At 41.7% G+C, this 12,476-nt stretch overlaps 1 protein-coding gene across 4 annotated transcripts in view; it reads right to left on the bottom strand.

The window, feature by feature from the left end:
• Positions 1-12,476, bottom strand: part of TEC (tec protein tyrosine kinase) — a 130,890-nt gene that overhangs the window by 54,850 nt on the left and 63,564 nt on the right. For all 4 annotated transcript variants that reach the window (XM_066279005.1, XM_066279004.1, XM_066279006.1 and 1 more), the window contains one exon: positions 82-186. In XM_066279005.1, the coding sequence (XP_066135102.1) occupies positions 82-186 (105 nt within the window). The remainder of the gene's footprint in view (positions 1-81; positions 187-12,476) is intronic.

Raw genomic sequence — 12,476 nt, 5'->3', positions numbered from 1 at the left:
AATGACAGGAAATTGTCATATCAAATAGCAAGCATGACTAAAAGCCAGGAATTATACCGCCACAAGAACAAGCCAGCTCACCTGAAATGGATATTTGTTTTGACAGGGAATGACACCGTCATCGTTCTTAACTATTTCCACACACTTTATTTTTGAAACATCAATAAATCCTTTTCTGTATTTTTTCTGTTAAAAAGAAAAACAGGAGAGAAATGTTACAATCATGAGGTATAAGAAAATGTTATTAATGTGAACATCTGTTAATGAAATGAGACTCAATATATTACAATTTCCCTAATCATTATCTAACGCATGACTCTATTGTTCAAAAACACAAACACTGTGAAGGCTATAATCAAAATAATTAAATCCTTCAATTTGTTAAGACCACATGGTTCTATCCTTGCCCCCCAAAAGCTCTGGAACAGAGTAAAGGATACCCTCTCATTGGTGCCTTCTCCTTTTAGATGCATATCCTAACTTCTTTAACTTCTTGATGAGAGCCAGCTCTCCCCCTCCAAAAAAAAGATAGCATCATAGAGCAAACCAAGCTAAACTCTGTGTACTGAATCACAGATGCAGACTCCAGCCGGCTGCCTTTACCCTTCCAGCACACAGAAGCCAGGAGGACGTAGGGAGGTCTTAGTGAGCTCACATGAAGCCTCCACTCAGACTCTTACTGCTGTTCTACTTTCTTCCTCATGCCATCCCTCCCTGTGCACTGCAAATCTACCTGCAGCAAATGACTAACGACATATCAAGACATCGCCCACAAATCATTCACACCAATTGAGATTATTTAAAAACGAGAAGTCTCACTTTTAAAGATTATCCCATGGAAAAATTCAAAAGAATACAAAGTCGTATGTGCAAAGATAATAATATATTGTATCCATTAAAATATCACAAACACGATGTAAAAATAAAAATGTGTACTGAATATTAACTGATACATGCCAGACAAAAAGCTATATAAAGACTAAAGCTAATTGGAGGACAGGCGGTAGATATTCATGATAAAAAATAGAAGAAAAAATAGACAAATGAAAAAGTATGGTATTTGGGGTGACCCAGCCATTTCCCCACTCCAGTCATTCAAAATTGCTTCATCTAATACTTTGAATTCGCCTCTGGCCATAATCTTTGGGCCCCTTACTGCTTCCTCACTGTCACCAAGGACTTTCAGACCTGCCAGCTGCCTCAGGTCATCAGTTCCCATCTGGCCGGACAAGTCTGGAGGTCATTTCACCTGTGTCCCTCCACTCCCCTCCCCTCCCCCCCCTACTAATCCCATACATCCCTAACCATTTCTGTCAGCCCCCAGTTTTATCTATACCTTCCCCTATGCCTGCACACCTGCCTGCAGAAGGTCAAAAAACTACTGTCTTCTTGATGCTTCGCCAGACCTCCACTACTACATCCCGGTTCTTTCGTGTATCTCTAGTAGAGAGAACCTGGTGGTCTCCATGGAGATGAACAGTCTCATCAGAATTACAAACCCTTCCCATTCTCCTTATCCCAGAGAAAACTGCCCCACTACTCTATGGAGGAGGGAACAGCCATCCCACAGGCACACCCCGGCTTCTTCCTTCTGCAGGTCAAAAGCACTCTAGCCCGACATGTAGTGGCCCAGTGGGTAGAGCACCAACCTGGAACGCTGAAGTCACTGAGGTTACCAGTTTGAAACCATGGGCTCGCCCAGTCAAGGCTCATACAAGAATCAATCAATGAACAACTAAAGTGAAGCAACTATGAGCTGATGTTTCTCATACCCTCTCTCTCAAAAAGAAAAGAACACTTTAAGATTTACCCTTTTCTCTTCTTTTTCATCCTGCCTCTCAAAGAGAAGGTTAAAAGGCTACAACGGTGAAGGTACTTAACAGAAGCCATTTTATTTTATGCTCACAAAATTCCCCTCATTTTACAGATGAGGAAACTGCAGCTTAGACTATTTAAATACATTACCCAAGGACCCTAACTGACCCCAAAGCCAACTAGACCCTGGGATGCCCCAGCTGTAAGCAGGTGACAAAATTAACAAAGCCAAGTCCTTGAGGGGGCAACAAGGGTTCTGAGCATGGACTAAGCTTTAGCCAGGACAGGGAGAGGGACATCCCCCCCCAGTCATGCTCTTCTGAGGCATTTACTTCTCCTACCCACAGTCATTTTCTCCCATCCCTACCAAGAACCCTTCTTCCAGCCCTGCTACTTACTGCCCTAGCTCTTCTCGTCCCTTTCTGAAATAAAACGTGATTCTACCCTCAGCCTTTCATTTCCTTCCCACCCACTCCACCTCAACCACTTTCAGTCTGCCTTCCACATCAACAAAGCCTGCTAAAGCCATTCTCAGAACCATCGCCAATGAACAAACCCAACAGTCTTTGCTCAGCTGTCATCCACTCAAACCTTCATGAGGCATTTGGAAGTGCTGTCACTCTCTGCTCCTCCTCAAGGGCCTTGACTTTGGGTCACCCTGGTCTTCCTTCTCTTCCCTCCCCTCAGTTTCCCACAGGACAACACCTGTGCATGTCAGCAAATGTGTCAAGAACTACACAAAGCCCAGACAGGGGAAGCTCAAGTTCTAAGCATACAGTCCAAATATCATGTCATTTAATCCTCACTGCCACTCTGGGAGGTAAGCATTACTGGACACATGTTACAGAGAAATTTAAAAAAAAACACTAAAATTAAGCAATTTCCCCAAGTTTACCTGTAAGAGAAATAAACACAGCATTGATTATACAGGGTGGGGCAAAAGTTGGTTTACAGTTGTATGTGAAACACAGTTTATTCTTGTATTATTATTTAGTAATTATTGTATCATTTTCCAAATGAACAACTGTAAATCTACTTTTGCCCCACCCTGTAAAATACAGTAAGTACTGTACACTAAAAGATGCTAAGAGAATACAGAGGAACTGAGGTTTAAATGACAAGTTGGGCAGAGGAATTCTGATGTATGACAGGAAGGGAATGAACAGCACACATGAAGAAAAACATATTCCAGAATGACCTTAGTTGCCTTATCTGTGAAATGGAGTGAGAACAAATGAGTTGGTATTTGCAAAGTGCTTAGAAGAGTGTCTGGCCTATAGCATGGTATCTGTAACTGTTTATTACATAAAATAAGTAGCAAAAAAAACCCCGATCAGCATGGCTGATGCACAGGGTGCATGTGGTTGGACAGAAGGGTGGGTGATCAGGGCAGCCTGTAAAGAACCCACAGCACTGTGCTAGGGGGTCTGGCCAGACAGGGCAACCCACCCCGTTCCCGGCACCTGCACCAGTTAACGGGCAGAAGGAAGTGCCAGAGCACCAATCTCCTAGTAACAAATCACACACGTTCATTGTAGAGGCCTTAGAAAATACTAATGGCAAAAGAGAATACTAATACTAATGGCAAAAGAGAATACTAATACTAATGTCAAAAGAGAATCAAACGACCCTTAATTCCCAACAGAAGGAAATCACTGTTGACATCATGGACTTTGCAGACACCGCTCTGGGATCGTTTATCACCTGCCAGCTCTCTTAGTCCTCCAGCATTGGCTGCTTCTAAGACGCCCATCTCCACCCACCACCCACCCTGGCTACTAAAAGCAGCTGTTAGATGCAGGTCAGTCTATACAGAAAAACGGGATGACTTGCATATGGAGTTTACTTATACCCCTTAAATTCCTGTTCTGTGATATATAATCTATTCATGTACTGTACTAATATTTGAGCTTATTGAGCCAAATATTGAATACCTTGCTATGAAGTTTGCAGATAAAAGTTCAAATTTAGGTTATTCATTCACTATGTCATCTATTACACCAAGCAGAGTAGCTTCTAAGCTCTGGAAGGGGGTTGAGAGTCTCCTCCAGAGGCGTTCACAATAACATGGTGGGGGAAAGGGCTAGAGGGGATGATTCACAATCAGAAACGATGAAGTCAGCAAACAGTGGTATGCTCTCGAGGGGCAGTGATTGGCCAGGAGAAGCTGGAGAAGTTTCAGGGAGGAACTGATATTCTGCTTTGGTATTTAAAGGATAAGTAGGAGTTTCCTGTAGAGAAAGTGAAGAGTTCCAAGTAGGGAAAAGAAAAAAAAAAGGACTAATTTGGGGAACAGAAAGAAAGTCATCATGGCTGAAGCTCAGAGTGGTTCAGGGAAGTACAGGAAATGACAGCACAAAGTTTATTTGAGACCAAATTAGACAGATGTTTATATGCCAGACTTAGGAGTGTGGGTTTATCCTGAGTAGTTTTAAGTGGAGAAGGGAGTGGGGAGTGCTGAATGCGGTCTGCTTTCCAAACAATATTGATGGCAGTGTGATGAGCGGGTGGGGACAGGGGGCTAGCCAGGAGACTGCTAGTGTTCAGGAGAGAGATAATGAGGTATGCCCAGTCAAAGGCAGCAAGTCAGGTGAGAAGAGCAGGAATGCCAGAGTATCAAGACGTAGAGTTCACATAACTTTGTGACCAATTAGAGGTGGAGATTAAGAGAGGAGCAGGAATTAGGGAGCCTCGGGGATTCTGAGTTTGAGTGACCCTTAGACAGAGATACCGCAATACCTGTAGACAGAGACACCACAAATGACAGTAAGGAATACTGAAAGAGAATCAGGTTTGAGAAGGCAAGGGTGGGAATGTTGTTTGAGCTGACTATTGGACAAGCAGGAGGAAATGTTTGAAGGGAGTTGCTCAAACTCAGAAATGCTTAGCGCTAGTTAAAGAGAATTCTGCTTTCCACAGCACATATGCAGTATATTTCGTAGTATGTGATTCCAGACACACCTCTGGGTAACCCTGAGAAGTTAGCAGGACCAAAGAAGCAAAGGTTGGAAACATTAAGAAATTTTCCACAGGAAACTCCAAAAGTTAATAAAATAGATATGTAGGCCCTGGCTGGTTGGCTCAGTGATAGAGCATCGGCCTGGTGTGCAGGAGTCCCAGGTTCGATTCCCAGCCAGGCACAAGGAGAAGCGCCCATCTGCTTCTCCACCCCTCCCCCTCTCCTTCCTCTCTGTCTCTCTCTTCCCCTCCCGCAGCCAAGGCTCCATTGGAGCAAAAAGTTGGCCCGGGCGCTGAGGATGGCTCCATGGCCTCTGCCTCAGGTGCTAGAATGGCTTTGGTTGCAACAGAGAGATGCCCCAGATGGGCAGGGCATCGCCCCCTGGTGGCTGTGCCGGGTGGATCCCAGTCGAGCACATGTGGGAGTCTGTCTGACTGCCTCCCTGTTTCCAACTTCAGATAAATAAAAAAAAGAATAAATAAAATAAATAAATAAATAAATAAAATAGACATGTACACTCCAAACATCTGCTCTCTTTACACCTTCAGTTGTAAGAGAAACTCTGGCTTTCAAACTCCAGTTAACCAGAGTTAACACCGAGAATAGACAGTCAACGTACAGTTTTTTTCTCCATTTAGACTACTTAGAATTTCTTTCATGAGAAAATTACTTCATGATCTTCTAAGTGTGCTATATTTTATTGTTAATATTGTGGTCCAGGAAGAAATATCCAAGATTATTATTTTCATATGAGGTTTCTCTTTTATTTCTATAGCCTTCACCCTACCCACAAGGGTAAAAATCACAATTAAGCTGAGACCTCCCCTTCCTCATTTTTGAATCCTCTGAGCTGAGAAGCCTGCTTAGTAGATGTTTATTAAACTGTGTGTTAAGCCAGCCTGCAAAGAAGTATGAGTGATGTTGTGTGTTTATCCATTTCTGTACATCTTCTGTAGCCTCTACAAAGCTTAAGCTCCTGTCCCCTGCAAGTCTTACAAGATCTTACAAGGTACACTGTTTTTCTTTAATTTCCAGAATAATCAGTATTTTTAAAATATCTATATCAATACTGAATTAACAAAAATTAAAATTTTAAATAAACACAAACATCCAGGGCTAGCCCCCGGGTGTACTTGAGAAGTCAGCTGTTCATCTTCAGGACACCCTCACATCCACCTGCCACCCCTTTCTTCCTAAGCCTCTGAGTCCCCATGATGCACAGTGAAAGATACACAGAACTTTCCTCCGTATTGCAAATGATCCCTCCCTTTTCCCCATCACAACCTTTAGCCCTACATGTGACCATTCCCAGCTGCCTGCCACAGGAGAAATTTACTGGATGAATCACCTCTGTGTTGCAATTGGACCTCAGGTAGGAAGCGTGAGCTTTGCAGACAGGCAGATCCTGATTTAGCCTCTGCTTGGCCACTGAGAAGTCTCATGACTGAGGGCTAGCTCTGTCTCCCCGTAGTTCCTTCCTCTGTAGGAATAGGATAATAATGCTCACTTTGCTACGCTTTTAGCAGGAAAAGAGATAACCGCACATAGGTGCTCAATACAGTGTCTGGCTCTGGGAAGTCACTTCCTAAATGGCAACATTGACTATTAATTAGTTTTCACAACAATTCCAGGAAGTTGTTAGGAAACTGAGTATCAAAGCGGTTATGAGATTGGCTAAGAGGCTGAGCCAGAATTGAACCCAGATCTCTCAAAAACACTATAGCTTTTACCTGACTCCATGTCTCTCAAGCTGGAATGTTTTGGGGTGCTTATTATAAAAAAATGAAATTATCTTATGTCAAACTCTAACAATTTATAGAGCACCCACTATGAGCTAGGTACTACATTTACCTCTTCATATGGATAACACAATGAATCTTCACATTATAACAGAAGAATTCTTGCATCCCATTAATAGGTGAAAAATCAGAACTTCAAGGATATAATTAACTTGCCAAAAGTCACAACAAACCAACATTTGACCTCTAATTCCCACCTTGATTTCTTAAGTGCCACATACACTTGACATCACTTAACTAAGTACATATACTCAGTGGAAATTTCTTATGCTTATAGTTCTCAGCAACTATAAGACCAGAGCAAGTTCACAAATGAAATACAAACCAAACTATACAATAACCACATTACATGAACGTGATGGATGGAAGGGGTATTTGCTGGAATGGGAACCCTCTCCCAAAGCCAGTTCTTTTGGGGTCCACATGCTTGCGTCACTGTGTGTCATGCAGTGCCCTCTTCCCCTCATTTTCTCAGTTCAAACTATGGGACCTCTGCTCGTACACACCCTGCCATCCTGTCATTAGGCTTCCATTTGGCACCACTAAATTGTTTCAATGTTCATTCAGCCTCTGGTCTTTCTCAATAGGACACAATTAAAACAGACCATAAATACAAACCCAAAGATGGCTACTGACACGGCATAGTTTAGTGACAAGGGAACGTCCAGAGAATACAGACAAAACACATGTTATATACACAATAATATGTAAATAAAATTCCTGGAACTTGCGGTCTTTGGCAGATGGATAGCACCAAAACCTACCGCTAACCTTCACCACATGCCAATGTGACAGTTCCTTCATTCAGCCACATTCATCAAAGATTGGATCTGGCTTCCTTCTACCATCAGCAAGGCATTGATATCAAAAGATCATGATGGAGATTAAAAAGTACAAAACTCCTTGCCCTTAAGAAATTTACAACTACACATTTGCTAAGGTTAAGGAGAGGAATGATAATGTTGACAGTGAAAGGTCAGGTGGGTCAACACCATAAGAGTTCCAATCAACTCTTGAAAAGAAAGAAGATGACACATTCTACACTAAAAATCACTAATGAGCCAAAAAGCCTGTTCTGTTCATGAGGGTAGCTCTCCCCTTTCCACTCAGAACAGAGTTAAAGGAACCCCAAGTGCCATGGAACACGTTAACCAGAAGAAACAAAGAAAACCTCAGGAGGAATTTCACATTTCTCTTCTGGATGTCGAAAATAATTTTGATGGAGACCTTCCTGGCATCAGAAGTAGAATATATAAAATATAAAGTAATTTCCAACGTGGTGATTCTATAATAAAATGCCCCCTCTTTACCAAGGACTAAATTCTAGTGAAAAATGAAAGAAAGCAAAAACAAAAACTTTACATTTTAATATTTTTCCTTCCTTTAACTAGTTCACAGTCATAATTACTAACTAGGTACTTTGCATTTTTGTAAAGTGCTGATGTAGATTACTATACGGTTTCCGGGAAAAAATTTTTTACTGTGTTTAAAGCTAAAGCTTGTTTAAGTTTTTTCCTGACTGGTCATTCCTCTTATGATTTTCCTATACTCCTAGCAACCCACTTCCCAACTCCCCAAAGGCACTTCTAAAAATATTGCCAGGTATGTTTTATGACAATTGAAAGCAAAACTTACCAACATAGTGTTTTGAAATAAGTCTAAAAGTGGTTTACCTCATTTAACTTTTAAATTTAGTGAAATTAGAATGAGTTATGTAGAAATAAATGTATATAAATCCTTACTTCATAAATTTCACATAACAGACTTCCAAATTCAAGGAATTCTAGAATAGTCAATCTAAAGATTACAAATCTTCTGCAGCAGAGATGATGCCAGTAATCGCAGATTGCCACACTTTCCTCTTCTTCCTAAGTGCCCAGCTAGGCTGCATTTTGCCAGCTCCATTCATTTAGGTGAGGTCATGGGACTGAGCTCCAGTCAAGGGAGTGCAGTGGAAGTGATGTAACCCCACTTCCTTCCTCTAACACCGTACACACCATTCTCCATGTTCTATTTCCTCCCTTGTCTCCCAGCTGGATGTAGACAACTCACTGGAAGATTCTATGAGACAAGACCACAAGACAATAGATTGCTAATGGATACAAGATTTTTGTTTTGGGTAATGACTATGTTCTAAAAGGCGAAAGATATATGTGATCTGAAGAGAAACCAGAGTATGATGATGACTATATTCTAAAATTGATTGTAATGATAGTTGCACAACTCTGTGAACACACTAATGTAACACAGGAGGTCCAGATCTGGAAAACTGATCCGGTATCATTGTGAGAGCCCAAAGAAACCACAAGAAGGACCAGAGGGAGTGAACATAGCCTTTATTACTTACATACAGGGGCAGCAGCAATGGCAGCCAGTCGGTGAAAGCTCCACACCCTGTTGGAGGGAGCTGCAATTTTTGTAGCTAAGCCCTGGGCAATTGCTCCAGCAAAATTCTTTGTCTATAGGCAAGCAAAGCAGACAAGGTGGGGGAAAGTGTATGTGCTGTTCTGTGATGTTTCCATTGATAACATCTGGTGATTCAGCTTCTATGTCCTTAGTAAAACCTCAGCTGTAGTTTTATTACCCTATCTTCCATAACTCATAGCCAGCCTGCATGACCTGACCACGAGGTCAGGGACTAGGGAGGGGAAAGGGCCATGTCCAGCATGAACCCTCCAACTAAAAACTACTGAATTACACAACTTCAAAGGGTAAAATATATGGTGTGTGAATTATATCTCAATAAAGCTGTTAAAAAAATAAAGAAAAACAATGAAGCCACTAGATGGAAGGAGCCTGGATCCCTGAATCACCATGTGGAAGGTAATTTACACATAGCATTAAGCAAAAAAATAAACTGTCTATTATGGTAAGGCATTAACTTTAAGGGAATTGCATGTTATGGTAGTGAGCTACCTTAAAGATGATCCCACATCTCAGCTGCTCAATACTTCAGACTCTGTATCCAGAAAGGAAATATGTTGAATTAAATTACTGTTTTGCAAAATACGCTATATGGTAATGACTGAAGTAGTTTTGGGTAGAATATAGACAGATATTTACTTTTATTATATTCAGTTTTATGGCTACTTTTTTTTTTCTGAAGTTGGAAATGGGGAGGCAGTCAGACAGACTCCCTCATGCGCCCGACCGGGATCCACCTGGCATGCCCACCAGGGGGAGATGCTCTGCCCATCTAGGGCGTTGCTCTGTTGCAACCAGAGCCATTCTAGCGCCTGAGGCAGAGGCCACAGAGCCATCCTCAGCACCCAGGCCAACTCTGCTCCAATGGAGCCTTGGCTGCGGAAGAGAAAGAGAGAGACAGAGAGGAAGGAGAGGGGGAGAGGTGGAGAAGCAGATAGGTGCCTCTCCTGTGTGCCCTGGCTGGGGATCGAACCCGGGACCCCTGCACGCCAGGCTGATGCTCTACCACTGAGCCAACTGGCCAGAGCCTTTATGGCTACCTTTTATTAATGGTTTTTCATTTACCAATACAGTTTCCTTTTAAAAATCAGTGTGGAAGGAAAAAATGTGAAATTACTTAAAGGAATACATTAAATTACATTACTATACAGATGGTACAAATATATGTCAAAATCATGTAGGTTATATGCATAATGGCTGAAGTTTGGTTAGTAAGGGGTTAAATTATCTCTTCATATCTAATTCTATTCAATAATATTCCTTGATTTTTGTTATTTTGTACTTGTCACTGTATTCTTCCACCACCTGGCTGGCCAGGAATAGCTCCCACTATATGAGTTAAGAATATTATTGGCCGGTTGGCTCAGTGGTAGAGCGTTGGCCTGGCATGCAGGGGTCCCAGGTTTGATTCCCAGCCAGGGCACACAGGAGAGGCGCCCATCTGCTTCTCCACCCCTCCCCCTCTCCTTCCTCTCTGTCTCTCTCTTCCCCTCCTGCAGCCAAGACTCCATTGGAGCAGAGTTGGCCCGGGCACTGAGGATGGCTCTATGGCCTCTGCCTCAGGCACTAGAATGGCTCTGGTCGCAACAGAGTAACGCCCCAGATGGGCAGAGCATCGCCCCTTGGTGGGCATGCCAGGTGGATCCCGGTCGGGCACATGCGGGAGTCTGTCTGACTGCCTCCCCGTTTCCAACTTCAGAAAAATACAAAAAAAAAAAAAGAATATTATTGATTTATGTGGAACAAGATTCAATCCACAGGTATGCGTTCAGTGAAAACCTCCATGGATATTACAGTAATGATTCTTAGCGACAAGAATTATTGTCAAGCATTCCAGCACAAATCCCAAATGCCTACTTGTTCCTACCGCCATAGAGTTTCAATTATTTCTTACTGATAAGTTTCAAAAAAATGTAGAAATAGGGAAAGAATTTTTATAGCAACATTTTGCTTCTGGGGAAGACATCCCCCAGGACACATTTCCGACCTAGAATGGTACACAGGAAAATGTTTTCCTGGGAAATAAGAACACATATGAAACATAGTGTTGGGATTTAGGCTCTGAACCTGGCAGCATAGGTAATAATGACGAGTCTCTTTGGGGTAAACTTAAATATACTAAATCAGAGCATCTAATTTAACCCAGATTCAGATAATAAACATAACAGATAATACCTACACAGTACTATGTGCCAGGTACTGCCCCACAGGTTTACATAAAGTAATGCATTTAAGCCTTATAATAACCATTCTACCACTCTGCCTCTCCAAAAATGTCAAGAGCAAAGATACTTGTGGGAAATCTGGAACTGGGTCACAGCGGGAGAAAGGGCTCTCACATAACAGATCTGTGAGAAAGAACAGCTCCTGGCCAGTAAATTGCACATAAAATGCCTACCATAGGCTTAGTATACTGAGCTAGACATCAGGGGAAGTCAGGATGCTTACTATCACTATATATATATATACACACGTTCACACTACGTTTGCAAGCACAATGACACAAAAATACTTCACTTCTCTGAAGTACTCTCCTACAATTTGAATGTGTATGCTGATATCTAGAGCTTCGTTTTCATAGTCTAAAATGCAGATGACTGCTTATCAGGTTATAACCATGAATTTTTCAGTTTTAACAACATAATTAATTCTACTTATTGCCGCAACTAAACCTAAGCTCTTGTGAAGCCAACTCATAAAGAAATAGAAGCTCAGAGAGTCATCTTCTACACTAGATTATGGTAAGCTTGTCATCCCAGATCAACAAAGCTCTCTAACTCCTATATGTCTGCTAAAATGTTCTTCCCAGGTTGATTTGGCATCTTACTGAAAACAAATTTCTCTATAACTCCAGGATTTCTAGCTAGTGTATGAGAGCCTCTTTAGCAAGAAGTAAAGAAATATGGGAATACTTCCTACTGGCAGAGACCTTATCATCTAGGTAGGAAATAAGACACACTCAACATTTCAATGCCCTAACAGGACTAAGTATGGTTCTCAGCCCATAGTTATTTTGAATTTCAGATGAGAAATAGAATAATGACAGACAAAGCATTGTCTTGGGTCTGTTGAATCTGCAGGATGCCAAAGAGCCACAAATTCAAGAGGCAATAGGCTGGTTCCACTGTTCAAGAAAAAAGGACTGGATACTTCTGTCTGCCAGAGAAGTCTGCCTAATAGGAGGTGATTAGAGACAGACTGGCCAATGCAAGTGATGGGAAGGAAAGAAAAGGGAATTTAAATAACAAGACAGAAGTTATTAGGAAAACAACTTGTCAAGTTGATTAATTCTATGGAAATTTAAGTGAACAATGTGCACAACAATTGACTAGACTGCTAGAATCTCTTTGCCTACATAGACTTTAAAAAAAACTTGACTGAATATGCCACAATATTTTGAGTATTGTTTTAATGTTTTCACATAACAGTTGATATGTCACAATGGTTCACAGCACAGCTTCCGTGTGAGGCAGACCTGC

This window comes from Saccopteryx bilineata, chromosome 5 (assembly GCF_036850765.1).
Source record: "Saccopteryx bilineata isolate mSacBil1 chromosome 5, mSacBil1_pri_phased_curated, whole genome shotgun sequence".
Taxonomy (NCBI): domain Eukaryota; kingdom Metazoa; phylum Chordata; class Mammalia; order Chiroptera; family Emballonuridae; genus Saccopteryx; species Saccopteryx bilineata.
Note: the sequence above shows the minus strand (reverse complement) of the source record. Positions and strands in the feature narration are given on the sequence as shown.